Consider the following 18214-nt stretch of genomic DNA (forward strand, 5'->3'; position numbering starts at 1 on the left):
GGATTCGGAATTCATACTGAATTACAACACATGGAATTCAGAATGGATTTTTTTCGCAAATTAATTCCCAAATTATTAATGTGGGTTATAGAAGTAAGAACGCCCGGCTACTACGACACCATAGCGTATGCAACTAATTCGATATAGAGCCAATGATTTGATTTAAATCATTTGCTGAATGATTCATTCTCAGTAGGCTATACGAAAGCAGTTCGGTTTTTTTTTTGTTTTTTTGTCAGAAAGTAAATGCTCGGTAAAATGGTGTCTCGTTTGGGCGATATTGAAGACAGGGAATCATCTCCGCAGGTCCAGTATCCGACCGATACTCATATCCATGATTGCAGCTTGAAAGGTAGAAAACCATTGCATTAAATTAATAAGTTGCCACTAATACCATTACTGCGACGATTCCAGATGAACCGCATTATTTAACAAATCGGATCAGCTCTCCAGACAGCTTTGCTTTTCGCGCCCGCACGTGGTTTCTGATCGATCCTGAACATCCTCAAACGAAAAGATTCTACAGTTCCAGCTACATGTTTCGGACCGAATTGATTCGTCACATTAAGTCCGACTACTGGTTCATAATTCACCCTTTCAGTCGGTTCCGGTTTTACTGGGATATCTGGTTATTATTTTACTTCTACGGTCTCATGATTGCAACTCCACTGACGATCGCATTCGTCAAATCGCTACGTCACTCGAGCCATCTCTACTATGTAACAAGTATTGTTGATGTGCTGGCGGGTGCCGAGTTGACCATCAATTGCATCACAGGCTATTCTACGGACAAATATTACCGGAACATTCGGCTAAGCCCGTGGGCCATCTTCAAAAATTATTTGAGCGGTATGTTCGTTATTGATTGTCTGTTTGCTTTCCCGAAATGTACTTTGGCAAAGATTTTCGACATGGAAGAGAAGATCATTCTGGATGCCATTAATGTAGTGTTGCTACTGAAACTGTTTTCTGTGCGCTATATTTGGATCTATTTAACTAATCTTTTTGAGGTGAGTGTATTGTTATTCTGTAATCTGCCGAATGAAGCTAAAATAGTTGAATTGATTTCAAAGCGTTTTCGCATAGATATGTTGAAATACTATATACTGCGATTGATGATGATATCGACATTGTTTCTGCACTGGAGTGTTTGTTTCTATAAAATGATGATAACAGTAATGGATGATGTAAGTCAATCAATTGAAAATTTATTTCCCAAAGTATAAGTTGATTTGCAGCCCGAAGTTGATTTTGATGAGATCTGGCATACTCACGTGGAGTATCTTCGAAATGTCGACAATGGTATTTTTGAGCGATACGGAAAATGTTGCTCAACTGTTATGTACTACGTGTTTCCAAGGAGTTTCGGAGAGTTGGGAATTCCGAAAACGTTTTTCGCTAAGTCTGTTGTTGCTGTCTGCATTGCTGTTGGAATAAGTTTCTATTTTTATTTGATTCGTGAGTTTACTTGTAAGTTTAGCCCCGTCAAAAACAGACTCAATTGTTAATCCTTTCTAGTTCAAATCTACAAACTAATTACCATAATGAGCTCGACCAAACGAAAGTATGCCGAAATGATAAGTCAACTTCAGGCTTACATGAAGATGAAACAGTTTCCTGTGGAGATGAAAAATCGATTGTTGTACTATTATGAGAAGAAGTTCGAGAAATGCTACTTCGCCGAGGAGAAGATCCTGCAGACACTTTCAAGTAAGTTATTTTCTCGACGTTCGTATATCTAACTTATCGATAAGTCCAAAATCGACTTGTCTATTCGCTCAATTTTCTCGGTGATTCGGTTGAGAGCCATCATTGGCTCTTCCACCTCGGATTCGGTTGAGAGCCATTATTGAGCCTTAATCAAACCATTGATAAACCAGCATTTTTCAACCGCACAGTTTTCTTGGAGATAGCTGAACCGATTCGGATAAACTTGGGATCATTTCAAAGCCGCGGTGTAGTCACAGATCATGTTCAAATATATCAGGTGTACAACTTTGCTTCCGCCGTTTTTTCCAAAATTAACAGCTTTATTGCGAATAAGTGCTTACAGATGTATTATTCAAAGTATTTTCCCTCGCTAGCGACAACTTTCTCCCATCTTTCCGGCAATTTTCGGATCCCGGGTCGAAAAAAGGAGTCCACTTTTGACGCTATCCATGAACCAATCCATTTTTCCAACTCTTCGAAGGATTGAAAATGTTGATCTGCCAGCCCGTGTGCCATCGAACGGAATAGGTGGAAGTCAGAAGGGGCACCATCTGGGGAATACGGCGGGTGTGGCAAGACTTCCCATTTCAGCGTATCCAGGTACTTTTGGACCACTTTTGCGACGTGAGGCCGAGCATTGTCGTGTTGGAGGATGACATTGTCATGTCGCTCTTGATATTGTGGCCGCTTTTCTTTTAGCGCACGACTAAGGCGCATCAGTTGCGTTCGGTAGCGATCTCCTGTGATGGTTTGTCATGAATCTTCATCAAGCAATGCTTCTAGTTGTTCATCTTTGAAGGGTTTTTCTCTTCCAGCACCATGTTTGTTTCCGACATCGAAATCACCATTTTTAAAACGTTGAAACCACTCCCGACACGCTCTTTTACTCAAAGCAGCATCACCGTAAGATTCTGAGAGCATTCGATGCGCTTCAGCTGCTTTTTTTCGAATTGTAACAGAAAAGTAAAACTTCCCGCACATGGCGAGATTTGGGCACATAAACAGACATTTTCGAGCGAGAATAATACGTAAACAAGAACAACTGTCACTGAAACGGCGATGACAATTCGTTAGGCTCTGTACACGCTCACTTTGAAGGGATTATCATCTATGTATTTTGACCTGTCTCCACCGGTACAGCCACCTAACGGAAAACGGCGGTAGCAAAGTTATACACCTGATATTTTACGAAACATTTCCGGTTCTGGATATACAATCGATTAGATAACAAAACTAACTATTTTCTCAAAGGCACCAGGTAATAACCTACTGATTTAGACAAATTTGAGCTCGTATGTAAGCAAAAAATAAGAGAAGAAAATTTTTAATTTTCCTACAGATTTGCAACAGCGAACAAGCACTTGTTACAATTCCACCTATGAATTCGGAGTTCTACTAGTGGAGTGGAAAGTCGTATTCTACCATTTCTGGAAAGTACACAAAGGCACTGTAATTTTTTGGGAAGATTTGGCTTGCTACCACTATCGCCTACATTTCAGTTCAGTTTAGTCGTTTTGGATTAATTGTGCCCAATGAGGTTTGTGAATAATCCAAATTGACTTCTATGATTCTTCCGTTACAAAGAAAATAAGAAAATGTTCAACCTTGGTCATTGTTGTCCAAGCAGCACAATGACAGCATCGTTACAAATCGATGACACAGTACATTCATACCATGAATATGAAAGGTTTATTCCTGTTTGCATTTGGACGATTCATTTATAGATTATATGCTTTTTACACAAGTATAATTGGGGGTACTAATATATGATCAGGGCATATCGTCTGATAGACTCTAGGGAATTTTGCAAAATGAAGGGTGATGTTTGAAGAGATATAGGATTTGACTAAAAAAACACAAAAATTGATAAAATATTTATAGGAATGGATAGAACGATTAGTATAATTTAATGTTTGAAGATGATTTTAAGCAAATGTTGGCCGCGGCTCGGCTGTACATGGTCCATGCGCAAGATCCAATTTTCGAACACTCTCTCCAATGTATCGGCCGGTATTTCAAGAAAAAATGCTTCAATATCGGCTTCTAGTGCGTCAATCGTTGCTGGTTTATCCTCGTAGTCATGAGCCTTAACATGACCCCACAACAAATAGTCAAAAGGCATTGACCGGCCCAAAACGTGAGATAAGCTGTTCACTGTTCATTGTTTCGCGTGCCATGTGGGATGTGGCACCGTCTTGTTGACACCACATGTCAGGCATGTCCAATTCTTTCATTTTGGATAAAAAAAATCGTCAATTATCACACGGCTCATCGTCGCTTTGAAGAAGTACGGCGCGATGATGCCACCGACTCATAATCCACCACCAATGCATTGGTAGTTCTTTCAATGCTCTCGGTTGCTCTTCACTACAGATACGGAAATTTTGCTTGTTGATGTATCCATCCAACCAGTAATGAGATCCGTCGCTGAACACAATTTTTCAATAAAAAAGTGGATCTTCATCCAACTTTACCAGCGCCCATTCACGAAATTACGCAAAATATACTTGAATTCCATGTTTAAAACTCAAGTAATGAGCATTATTTTTTAAACTTTCAAAAGGGCCTATTGCACGATATACCCTAATCACATGTTAGTCTTGTTGTTATGTTTTTTTATATTGATTCGTTTCAAATAAAAAGTAATTGTAAATTCAAAGAATATGTAACTTCATCGAGTAATGTTTCTAGGAAATGCCATCATCCTTTCACGCCCTATTTCCAGATTCCCTAAGAAATCAAATCGTTGACCACAATGCAAGCCGTTTTTTTGAGCAAGTTTTTGTGCTGCGAGATGTTCCCAGACACATTTTGCTTCCTCTTGTCAGATCAATGGAAAAGGAGATATATCTTCCCAATGATATGGTTTGCTGAAATTAATGTTAAAATTGGTCCCATTTGCATTTACCATACTTTTTTTTTTGCAGGTGATTAAAGCCGGAACTTCGACATCGAAAGTTTATTTTATTCAGTACGGTTCGGTTGCAGTGTACACACAATCCGGAAAAGAAATTGGTCACATAAGCGATGGTGACCATTTTGGGGAGATTGCCCTGTTCTACAAAAGCAAGGTAATGTACTTTCACAGATCAAATACTTTGTTTAGTATTTGTAAGAGCAAACTAGGAACTCATACGGATGATGCGGGGAAACATGAATCATTTGGTCTGTGTAGATACATGTAGATCATGATACTTTGTAATGAGTTCCCTTCGGTTCATATGTGGGTTTGTTTGATAGATTCAATATTCAAATTTAAAGATTAAACGCATGCGAAGACAACCACAGCAAATTGGTGACCAGCCTAATATTTAAAGATATTGTTTAGAAAGTGGCCTTCAAAATAGTTTTCCATCGAGCTTTTGTTCATCTAATAATGATTCTATAGGCTGATATATTGTAGGGGAGAGTGTTCGTTTACCGGCACCCTTTTATTTTAATGTCGTTTTCGTTTGATGCCAAACCTAACCCAGTTGATGCCAAACCTAACCCTAACTGCTGTTAAACCGTTTGTTTGGAGCTAGTTTCGAACCTAGTTTCAACGTTATTGAACTGAAAATCGAGTCAGTTTCGAACCTGGTTTTTATATCAGGTTTTCTCAAACCTCCATTGCTAAGTGCGAAACCAACACAGTTTCATGAAAATCGTTTGTTTAATGAAACTGCCCTGGGTCAGTGCACATTATGCGGACATATATACATCAATGGAAAGCTAAAGTCTCTAGCTAACAACTGATTAGGAAACTAAGTTTATTCATTCGATTAAAAAAAAACTTTATTATCAATTTAGTAAAGTGATAAATTTTGGCCTTTTCAAAAAAGGTGTTCGGTTACCGGCACCCTAAGAAAATTCACTATAACTGGAAAAAAAATATACGTAAAGGCTGCAATTATTCAAATAAAAAACGGAATTTATGAGTAGAGTTCGTTTGCGTTCTGATTCACAATGCTCAGCGAACTTTACTTTGGCTAGAAAAATTTCGAAACCATGGGGGTATTGTTTTGCTAGTTTTAAATGGAGATTATAACATTCCAAGGTTTTTACACTTTGGATGCTATACAACCTTTTTAAATTTTCTTTTAGAATTTCCTTCTGAATTTTACTTATAATGTTATTAGAGAAAGATTTCCTACCCCGTATTTTACAGCATGTCGGAATAATTCCAAAGCTCTTGCACTCTTTCAAAAATGCAATATCTTTCGATAATCCCGCAATTTTCTTTCTTAACTTTAAAAACCTATTTTACTCACTAGGCTTGGTAGCCATTTTCATTAACTTTTCGTTTGAGTGTTTGAACAGAATGATTGTACAAGGATAAATTTTTAAATATTACCATTTAATTCTGTTATAAGTATATCACGTCACTATACAAATTCACTATGTATCTCACGACACTATAATAAACGTCACATCACATATGCACATTTCGAATACAATTTATATTCATCTTCAGTGTGATAGGAATTTATTCTTTTTGGACAAAAGTCTTCATTGTCCGCTCTCTTGGCCGATGATTTGGATGGTGGCGCTTTTGGTGTTGATTTGGCCACCGACTTCGCGGCATTGAATATGTTACTGCAGTCGAATTTATTGGCTTCTTATCCACTAAGCAATGTATAATGACATTAATCAGAGCAGTAAAGTTCATTTTCCTTGACTTGGACAATTTGTTTGGAGTCGCCATGGCTAACAGAACCAGAGAACCAAAGTTTTTCACTTATATGACGAATGTACGGAAGCTGTAAATTTGTCCACGTGTTGCATATCTCCGGAGATGCCAGGTAATACAATAAGTTTAGCTAGCGAAAACGAAAAAGATCGCGCCAATTTTCAAAAGTCTGTAAATTCTGACGAATGTCTGCCAACAATCGATGTTTTCAAAGTTTGTAAAAAGTCTTCAGACGAAAAAAGGTTTGCAAGTTAATTAAGAAATTTGATAATTAACAGACAAATTTGCAGATTAGGCATATCTGCATATTACAGACAATTTTTCACGATTTGTCGAAAAAAATGGGGTGCCGATAATTAAACACCTTGGGGTGCCAGTAACCGAAATCGGTAGACATTCAGAAAATGACGAAAAAAAAACTTTGGTTGCAAAAATTTTAATAGCATCCGGTATTAAATCACGAAATAGATCGATTTCACCTCATAAATATTCAATCCACTCACCTTTTCGATTGATGCTTTTCAGTCATAAAAAAGTTTTGTATTGATTTTCACGCAATTAAAATTTGTTTTGAGCGCAGCAAAAAGTACAAGCGTCTGTCTGCTTTGGTATTCGGCACAAAAATAACGTACTGCTGTTACAAACACATGACATTTATTGGAATGATGCCATCTGATTTCTTTCAAAGGTTACGGTGGGGTGCCGGCAACCGAACACCTTACCCTACTGCTTTGCGTTAGTTATAAATTGTGACCTGCATCTCAAACATTGACTTTTAATGATTAGAGATGTCGGAATATCGATCGATTGATCGAGTAATCGATTAAAAATCCCTATAATCGATTGAAATCTAATCGATTAATTTGAAGATCAAAGTATTCGAGCAATCCGAAAAATCCTTTGATAATCATCGAACAAATAATCAAGTTATCGATTAATAACTTTTATATCCGACTAAAAGGTAATTAATTAGTTTCAAAATTATATTTGATTATTGTGTAATCGAGTAATTTAGAAAATCCAACATCACTGTTAGCATACCCTGTCAGCTTGGAAGGAAACCAATGTTCAGTTTATTGGCCACATCATGTCAATGGACTGTGTGCGCAGTGCTGCTATTTTCGAATGTACAAGATTCGATACGGACTCGCATGAAGGCGCCATACTCGCCAAAAAGGATGTTACCATTGATTTGTTTGTGAAATGTAAGAGCTGGATACAGGCGCGTACCAAGAAAAAAATTCCGGGGGAAGGGGGAAGGTGTAGGTGAAAAAAAGTAAAAGTGAAAAAAAAATCATTAAAATAGGGTATTTACCCGAGTCATCTCTACCGCGTCATTTCCTAGCGCGTTTACAAAGTCAATCCATGTATCGGAATAATAGCAGGTTCAAAAGATATTTAAGATATCCGGTTTAACCACGTGTCCGGTCTAGCCCCTGTCTCCCCTAATAACTAAGGAGTGTATCGATAAGTAGTTAGCAACATTCAAACAGTTTTTACTCTGAAATGGCTTATTTTTTTGCAGCGTGTTTTGCGGTGACATGTTTGTTTACATGTCAATAACAACTGCATAATCGATTGGTTTTGGTACGGTTTATCGTTTCAATGATTAGTCGAATTGATCCGGATACGCGAAAGAAAATTCTGCACGGGTGAAAGTGCACCACAACAGTGTCAAAAATATTATCGAGAAGTTCGGTAAGACCCTTTCCATGAAGGATTTGCCCGATCAGGAAAAACCCATCGGCGTCGACGCGGGATTTGGCCAAGCAGTTCAACACCAGCATCGGAATGATTCAACGGATCAAAGTTCGGAACTCCCTGAAAACGTACAAGAAACAGAAGGTGCCGAAAAAGTCCCTGGTATAGCAAGTTCAGGTCAAAACAAGAGCGCGAAAACTGTATTACCGGATTCTACAGAATAAAGACGGATGCAGCCTGATCGACGACGAAACCGACGCCAAGGAAGACACTCGAGCGCTGGCCGGAATGCAATATTATTCGAAATCGGTGTACCAGGACCTGGACGACGCTGAAATCACGGTGGCGATGGAAAAGTTTAGGCCGAAGGTCTGGCAAGCAATTTGTACTTGTGATTTGCGGTCGTCGATTTTCTTCACGAAGGGCACAATTATCGCCAAGGTGTACGAGGAAGTATGTTTGAAGAATAGAATGCTGCCACTGTACAGAAAGTATAAGGCTACTCCTCTCTTCTGGTCGGATTTGGCTTCAGCCCACTACGCCAACTCCATTCAACAGTAGTTGTCAAAAAATAATGTACAATTCGTGGAAAAGGACATCAACCCACCGAACTGCCCGGATCTTCGGCCAATTGAAAGGTATTGGGCAATTGTCAAGCGGCACTTTCGGAAGGAAGGTACAGTGTCCCAAAACATGCAGGAGTTCAAAAAAACTGGACAGCTACCACCAGGAAAGTCACAAAAGTAACTGTGCAGAATTTAATGAAGAATGTCAAGTCCAAAGTGCGAGCGTTTCACAGAAACTAGGATTTTCTTCAATATAATCAGTGAAATGCATAAAAATGTAATTTTTCTACAATATATCGAAAACTGATGTCAAAATAGGTTTTTTTTTCGCTTTTTTATTCAATAATCAATGTTGCTAACTACTTTTCGATATACTTCTTATTTGAGTTTGAACCTCTCAACCCCCTGTGTAAACGCGCCTGGCTGGATATCTTGTTAATATAATGTTCATGTCTTTGCTGTTGGTGTCGCGATTAGTGACACACGATTAGAAAAAGTACCTCGAAAATTGATCGAGATCGTACTCATATTCAGAAGAAGTGGAACAACTCTAAATAATAGTAATTTAATAGTCACTCTAATTTTGCTTACTGGGAAAAATTCAAATTGATAGTTGAAGCTATTAATGATCATTAATGGTAACTAATGGTAACTTGGTAGCCACACAAATTTCATGAAAATAAAAAGATTTTCAGGGAATATTGCAATTCTAAATTCAATTTAATCACAATTTTTTGATCTTGAATGATTTGAACTTTTACTTCTTACTTCTTTGAACTTAACTTCTTTCGAAATATTTAAATATCTTTTACCAAGCTTATTTGCACTATCTAGCTTGAATGTCTGTTATCTGTGAAATGGTGATGCAGTATCCGGACTGTTGTGATTGTCGTGATTGGCGCTATAATGCAACGTTGGCGAGAAGTGATTCGTAATCGCCTTTCTTGTTATTTTCAGCGACTTGTCAACATCGTTGCAATTGAGTTTTCTAAAATTTTCGTGCTTCGGCGAAAAGTGTTCCTGGATCTGATTCCACCAGAGTCCGAGTTCTACCAGCGCCTGGAGCAGATTGCCAAGGAGCGAATGCAGAACGTGCTGCTCGAAGAGGAACAGTACAAAAGCCACTTGTTAATGGTGAATGCGGGCAACGAGTAAACGGAGGAAAAATCGGACAAATTGGACGGATTGTTTCCCACTTTCTTGAGGTATGCAAAAAAAAACGGTTCCGAATGATGTCAGAGGGTACTTGAAAGGGAAGAAAAATCATCCGTTGATGGTGTACAACGATTAAGCCGGGTATGAAAAATGGAACGAAGGTGAGAAGATGGTAATATTAACAAGATCTGCTCAGATAGGCTCCAATTTGCGAAGTTTGGCTTGCGAGATGAGGAACAATTGATATCAAATTAAGACGTTTTCGACACGGCCAAGTGATAATTTTATTGAGCTGATTTGTTGCCGAAGATAGCATTCATTCACATGCTTTTGTTTTCATAGCCTTTAGCGGTTTTATTGTGAGTCAAAGATAGGAAGAATGCACAGCTCCAATGCGCCACTTGATGATGGTACAATATCGAGATTATGATCTTCGGGTTGAGCATTGTTCGGAAGAGCATAGTGAGGCATCGAAGGAAATTTTATTCATCTGCTATCAAAATGTCATTTGAAATAGTTACCGCTCGGATATTTGTGTAATAATAAATACCTTCACGTTCTAATGTTGAAATAAAAGCATCTGCATGCATCAGTTTAGAATCGGAAAATGATCATTAACCTTAGTTGCACCTTGCGGCATGTGTTCAAATTAGTTTCGATACATGCATACAATGAGAACATAGTCTATGTAGCACCTACCGGCAATGTCTTATCTGATTTTGTCGGAGGGATTTTATTTGCATTTGCGCGTATCTTTGAGCACTTCGTTTCCGTTGTTTACGATATATTCAGTACAACACAGAAGAGATAGTGTTATACCGACCACGCGCTTTCTTTTTCGTTCCTGCGAACATAATTATTATGCACAACCACTAGCTTTGTATCGTAATGACTATTCCGAACAGTTGTGATGTCCTTTTCCCTGGTAATGAACGCAGCATGAATGAGAAGGTATCAGAAAGATGGTTGTGTTTTCGTTATCTGACACCAACAACAAAAACAGGACAAAATATTAAATACCTAGTTAAAAATTATCGAATTCTGTTTTCTCAGACATTGCAAAAAATATAGAACAAATAGATTCCATTTTGGAACTTGCGAACGATATGAAATATTTTAAATTCTCGATTGAAATCTTTGGAAATTTTAGAAATCCGACAGCAAGACAGCAAAACAGCAAGACAGCAAGACAGCAAGACAGCAAGACAGCAAGACAGCAAGACAGCAAGACAGCAAGACAGCAAGACAGCAAGACAGCAAGACAGCAAGACAGCAAGACAGCAAGACAGCAAGACAGCAAGACAGCAAGACAGCAAGACAGCAAGACAGCAAGACAGCAAGACAGCAAAACAGCAAAACAGCAAGACAGCAAGACAGCAAGACAGCAAGACAGCAAGACAGCAAGACAGCAAGACAGCAAGACAGCAAGACAGCAAGACAGCAAGACAGCAAGACAGCAAGACAGCAAGACAGCAAGACAGCAAGACAGCAAGACAGCAAAACAGCAAGACAGCAAGACAGCAAGACAGCAAGACAGCAAGACAGCAAGACAGCAAGACAGCAAGACAGCAAGACAGCAAGACAGCAAGACAGCAAGACAGCAAGACAGCAAGACAGCAAGACAGCAAGACAGCAAGACAGCAAGACAGCAAGACAGCAAGACAGCAAGACAGCAAGACAGCAAGACAGCAAGACAGCAAGACGGCAAGACAGCAAGACAGCAAGACAGCAAGACAGCAAGACAGCAAGACAGCAAGACAGCAAGACAGCAAGACAGCAAGACAGCAAGACAGCAAGACAGCAAGACAGCAAGACAGCAAGACAGCAAGACAGCAAGACAGCAAGACAGCAAGACAGCAAGACAGCAAGACAGCAAGACAGCAAGACAGCAAGACAGCAAGACAGCAAGACAGCAAGACAGCAAGACAGCAAGATAGCAAGACAGCAAGACAGCAAGATAGCAAGACAGCAAGACAGCAAGACAGCAAGACAGCAAGACAGCAAGACAGCAAGACAGCAAGACAGCAAGACAGCAAGACAGCAAGACAGCAAGACAGCAAGACAGCAAGACAGCAAGACAGCAAGACAGCAAAACAGCAAAACAGCAAGACAGCAAGACAGCAAGACAGCAAGACAGCAAGACAGCTGATCAGCAAGAAACACTTAACTTAACACTTATTGGTAAGGAAGTGTTTTTTTTAAGTTTTCGTTTGGTCGTGAGAAGAAGGGAGATTCAAGTTTTAATAATTTATTTTCATTCTTGTGATATAAAATCGTCTCCAACTTAGCTTAGTTAATGAATGATGCCCGATGAAAGACAATGAATGATTTAATAACGGAAAGTCATTAAAATTGTGAAAAGTAACACTAGCCAATACTTCAATTAGAGTTTCGGTCTTAGTCGATATTGACAAAAAACGCGAAAATCGACCGAAAAAGTATGAATGTGATAATCATTATTGGACGAATACGATAAATAAACACGGCTAATTATGGCAGAGCAATTTAATGTCTCGCCAAACCATTTCCGATCACCTGAGAGCCATGGAAAACATTCAAAAGTTTGGTAAATAGGTTCCACACAAACTTAACGAACGATGGAACAGTTCACAAAAGTTATTAGTATTCACCTGGCGCATCTTTTGATGTAAAAGATCATTAGGGTTGTCCATATTTGGATATAAATCTGAATTATAACTTTCTTAAATATATTTAAAAATAAAAATCTTCAGTTGTAGGAAATTTTATTTTGAACAACTTTGCTGAAGAAGATTTTTTTTATGTCGTTTATTAATACCCGGCTTCAACCAAGTTGCGGTCGTTTGCCGCTGAAGAATATTGAGTTACATTAATTTTTCGTAGTAAAAGTAGGGTGGCTCTCAAAAAATCACCTTTTTTGTTCTAACTTTTTTTGTAAACAGTTTTACGAGAAAATCGTCTTGCGAAAATTTGTGGAGCTAATTATTGCGCACAATTTTGCTCAACTAAGCTTTTCAATATAAGCTACCATTCAAAAGTTTTGATTGTTTTTTTTCGTTAAAAATTTGTCAACCTTCTAATATCGATAATAGCTAATCTTATACGTTTTCTGAAAGATCATAAAATAAGGAAAGTTTGAAGAGAAATCTGAGAGGATGTTATTTTTTTTAACTTATTTAAATTAGTGCTTAAATTGCCTTACAAAAAATCGAAAAGGCCATATAACTCTTAAATGCCCAAAACGTAGCAACATACTACCTTTAGCAAACAATGGTTTCTAATGAGCCCTATGAGTGTCTCATGCATCAATTTTTCGAAAAATGATAGAGAAAAAAACTACCGAAAACAGGCTTTTGGCCTTGCAATTGCAATTAATTTATTCCTAAAAAAGACAGATTCGATTGAATTTCAATGATTGGATGTATAAGACACAGTTTAATACCATTGTTGTTTTTTTCCTTGAATATTCTTCGGTTTTCATGACATTATTTTATTGACCGTAGTTTTAAGCTGCAATTTGACATTTTAATCACTCATTACTCCATCTAAAAAGGGTACAATCGATTAAACTTTTCATAAGTTCCACTTTAGAAATTACGGTAATTTAAGGTACTACCAGAGCCGGTATTCAGGAACCAGCATAAACCAAACCGATTCGTATGGCCGAATAAATTGCATATGACGTATTCGTATGACGAATAAATTGCAATAGTTTTGAGTCCAACTTTCAAGCCTTTCGGGATTATCATCTTCAATAAAAATTCATCCTCCTATAATTCCAGAATCGGAAGTCAGCATTAGATAAAATTAAATAATTTTGTGTGGAACTATAAGTTTATTTTAATTTGATTTTTTTTCTGAAATTAGATTTTGCTTTATTTGAGAAAACGATTGAGCTTTGAGAAACGATTCGATACTGGAGCCGGAATTCGAAAATCGGTGTAGCCGAAGTCAGACAAATTCACCTGATTAGTTTACATTTGTTTCAAAATGTTTAAAAATCAGTATAGACATCTTTGAGAAATCGTAGTACTAGGTCAATTGTTGGGTGCCTTCCGAATCGAAAACTGAATACCACTAAAACTGAAATAAGTTTATTTGGTTGTCGATTATTCAAATCAGCAAATCTTAGATGATTCTTAGATATCATTTGAATCTTAGATCGGTTCAGCCATCTACGAGGAAAATAAGTTACACAATTTTAATTTCGTTTCACATATCATCCTTTAGTTCCGGAACCAGAAGTCGGATCCAAACATAATTCAGGAACCTTGTTTAGGAGCATATGAATTTTCATATGAATCTGAGTTTGTAGAAAACGGTTGAGTCATCTTCGAAAATAAGGTAAAAAATTGAGTGAAATTATTTGTCACACACGCATTTGCCGACCTCGACGAACTGATTCGAATGGTATATGGTCGGTATGTTCTTCCAGCATTTATTGCTGTAAGTAGTTTAAATCAATATAATTATGAAATTGTTCAGAATTCGGAAGTACTGCCATCTTTTCAATATGTCATATTCGAACGATTATGTTGCCAAAAACGAACCGTGCTTAAATCGGCCCGAGGCAAAATGTCATGAAAAAGCATGCTGTACACAGTCTTTTGGGTACTTAGAAACAATTGTATGTAACAGTATAAAAAATCGTGTTTTACGTTGCTCCCAAGCCTTTCTTTGCCATACAGCGCTCAGAACTTCTACTGCTGGAATATGGGGGAAAAGTCGCTTACACAAAAAATTCGATATCTCCGTTAAAAATGGACGGATTTTAACAATCTATGGCTTGTTGGATAGCTATTACCGTGTGGAATCTAAGTCTGAAAACATATTCTGTTTTCAAGGTCAATTGTGACAGGTACTGAAAATTTTGACATAAAACTTCGCATAACTCAAAAAGTAAACATCCAATCCCAAAACCATTCAATAGCGTTCTGAGTGACGGGGAGACCTTTCATTTGCGACTAGTTTGATCAAAATCGGTCCAGCCATCTCTGAGATCTCGACTTCTTGGTTGACAACACACATACAGACACACACACACACACACACACACACACACACACACACACACACACACACACACACATACACACACACACACACACACACACACACGGACATTTGCTCAGTTCGTCGAGCTGAATCGATTGGTATATGACATTCGGCCCTCCTCGGCCTCGGAAATTTTTTCGAAAGTTTGAGCGAATTCTATACCTATTTTTTATATATATAAAAAAGGTGAAAAGGTTATTTTTTTAGAGCCACCCTAGTTTTACTACGAAAAATAATGTAACTCATTCAAATGAAAAGGTATAAAGATGGCTTCTTCAATAAAGTTGTTCAAAATTTAAATATGCAACACCTTAATGATTTTTTCCAAATATGCATCACCCTGATGATTTTTTACACCAAAAGATGCGCCAGTTGAATACAATTAACTACCAAAATAATGTTTAAAAGTGAAAATATTATTGTCTTTTAACGATTTATTAATTTTAGTTTGACGTAAAGCCGCCATGACTAAGTTCAGTTTTTGCAATGACTGAGCGGAAATATATATTGGAGAAGCCAAGTGAAAGGATAACCAATTTTTGGAAAAAGATACGCTCAGAGACAGGACTCGAACCTGCGTTCTTATGCATTCCGTGCATACGCGCTACCATTTCGCCACTCTGATCTTGCTTTAGCCACACTAAAACTCGAAACAGACATAGTAGCAACGTACATCGAACATGGTCTACATCCTGGCCGTCACCCTGGTAGGAAAGGGAAGACAATCAATACAACCTTCATAGGGGTCTGTCGCTGACGATGTCCAGCCAGGGACTGGCACCATTAAAGAAGGTGACAAGCGATTATAAATACACTCTCCTACTCAATGCTTGATCGGAGAAATAGGTATAAAGCGAGAGGACTAGTGTTTGATGGACAGAGAAGATGTTTGGATGTAAGGTATCGGTCGGGTGACGGCCAGGATGTAGACCATGTTCGATGTACGTTGCTACTATGTCTGTTTCGAATTTTAGTGTGGCTAAAGCAAGATCAGAGTGGCGAAATGGTAGCGCGTATGCACGGAATGCATAAGAACGCAGGTTCGAGTCCTGTCTCTGAGCGTATCTTTTTCCAAAAATTCATCTTTTCTGTTAGTTATTCTTTCACTTGGCTTCTCCAATATATATTTCCGCTCAGTCATTGCAAAAACTGATTATTGTCTTGTTAATTTCCCGGATCATTGTGCGCTGATACCAGATTTAGCATGTTCGAATTTTCCGCTAGAAAATTTAGAATAGTAGTACGACTATCCAGTATAAGGCGTGTATCGAAAATAAGCTATCCACATACATTTATGTTGTACGCATGTATTTGTGATGGTTTTTTATGCTCAGATCACAGCATGCTGTACGTTGGGCTGTCAGCTTTCGTTTGTTTACTTATTTGAGCGGTTGAAATTCTGCGTTTTCAAAATGTCGCGTATTGAAAAGGAAGTGAAAATTAAGATTCTGGACACATGGCTAAGTGAGAAGGGTATTACTATGCGAAAATTGGCGAAGCGGTTTGTAATTCATCATGCCAGTGTTAAAACCATCATTAATAAGTTTGGGGAACACTATTCGTTGGATGAGCTACCAGTAAGAGGCAGAAAACCCCATTCTTCCAACCCGAAACTGGACCAGAAAGTAGTATCTCTAATCACGAAGAACAAATCAATGTCAATACGTGATTTGGCCAAAAAAGCAGGAACGAGTGTCGGAATGATCCAGCGTATCAAGAGGCGAAATCACCTGGAGACCTACAAGAAGCAGAAAATCTCGAAACAAAGTGTAGAACATAAAAAGCGAGCGCAACAAGAGTCCGGAAATTGTATTCGCGTCTTTTGCAGTGTCCGGATGCATGCGTTTTTATGGACGATGAGACTTATGTAAAGAAGGACTCAAAAACCTTTTCAGGTCCACAATACTTTACTGTCGTTGTTGGGGAGGATGTGAGCGATGCTGACAGGTCGATTCAAGTGGAGAAATTCGGTCGAAAGGTACTGGTATGGCAAGCAATATGTTCCTGAGGTTTGAAGTCAACCATTTTTTACACTACCGGAACTATAATTGCAGAAATCTATCGATCTGAGTGTCTCCAGAAGACTGCCTTTATATAAGAAGCATAGTACACCTTCACTGTTCTTGCCGGATTTAGCGTCGGCTCACTGTGCCAAAACCATTCACAATTGGCCTGCGGAAAAAGGTATAAATTTCGTTGAGAAAAATATCAATCCACCAAATTGCCCTTAGCTTTGACCCATCGAACGTTACTGGGCAATCGTGAAGATGGTCTTCAAAATTTGGGCTCAAGCGTCCAAAAAATGCGATGCAACACTTGTCCGGAACTTGATAAAGAGCGTTCGATTAAAAGTTCGATAATTCGTGAAGGAATAACTTAAATTTCATCCGGTTTTCATTATGCTCAAGTTTAACCTCGTACAATAAAGGATCAATTTTTAGTTTGAATAAAATATCGTTTTTTATCATAATTTGAGAGAAAAATTTGTGGATAGCATATTTTCGATACACTCCTTACTAGCACTCGATTGGGCAGCCCGTCGATAGATAATGTCTTGTACAACATTGGAAGCATAATTTTTTTTACAGAGCATTTACAGAAGCATTGAATCCATGGCTAATATTAACTGTTTAGCACTTTATTTGATTGCCCGATTTGTTTCACTCAGTCTATTCTCAAACCTTAAGTCTCCATCCTTCTCGAATGAATTTCTAATGGTCTAATGATAAGAATTTAAAAATGCATTCTTGAAAACTGATACAAAGGAAAACAAATGCCAAGATTTCTTCCACGAAATGACCTTTTCGGTAAAACGATTTACTTCTGCCGAAATTAGTAAAAATAATTAACTAAAAGTAATTTCTAAATCGGAACATGAGTGGTTCATTTTAAAAGAATAACTTTTTCTCAAACTGATGCATGTAATAACTAACAAGCAGCATTGGCATTTTCAAAGGCCACTCAACTACAACAAATCTCATAGAATTTGTGACATTCACCCTGAACGCAATGGACGCTGGCAATCACGTAGAAACTCTTTACACCGACTTTAGTAAAGCTTTCGACCGTACTGACACACCATTACTTCTATACAAACTACAAAACTGTGGCATTGAACATTGCCTTCTTGAGTGGCTTGATTCATACTTAACGAATCATGTACAAGTAGTTCGCTAGTAGTTCCAAAATATAAACTCTGAACCAATTAATGTAACATCCGGTGTACCTCAGGGCTCTCACCTAGGGCCTCTTCTTTTCATTTTACATATAAACGACATTTCCGTCATACTCAAAAATCTATAAGTGCTCATATATGCAGACGACATGAAACTCTTCGTGAAAATTAAAAATATCAACGATGCTGTGATACTCCAGAACG

At 38.1% G+C, this 18214-nt stretch overlaps 1 protein-coding gene across 1 annotated transcript; it reads left to right on the plus strand.

The window, feature by feature from the left end:
- Positions 1-210: 210 nt before the first annotated feature.
- Positions 211-10322, plus strand: LOC131427217 (potassium/sodium hyperpolarization-activated cyclic nucleotide-gated channel 2-like). The gene is made up of 8 exons (XM_058590205.1): positions 211-352; positions 415-1010; positions 1074-1187; positions 1239-1458; positions 1519-1710; positions 4436-4575; positions 4638-4781; positions 9604-10322. Exons 1-8 carry the CDS (start codon positions 247-249, stop codon positions 9799-9801), a joined length of 1710 nt encoding a protein of 569 aa, XP_058446188.1. The 5' UTR covers positions 211-246; the 3' UTR covers positions 9802-10322.
- The last annotated feature ends 7892 nt before the right edge of the window (positions 10323-18214 follow it).

Source organism: Malaya genurostris, chromosome 2, assembly GCF_030247185.1.
Source record: "Malaya genurostris strain Urasoe2022 chromosome 2, Malgen_1.1, whole genome shotgun sequence".
In the NCBI taxonomy this organism is placed as follows: Eukaryota; Metazoa; Arthropoda; class Insecta; order Diptera; family Culicidae; genus Malaya; species Malaya genurostris.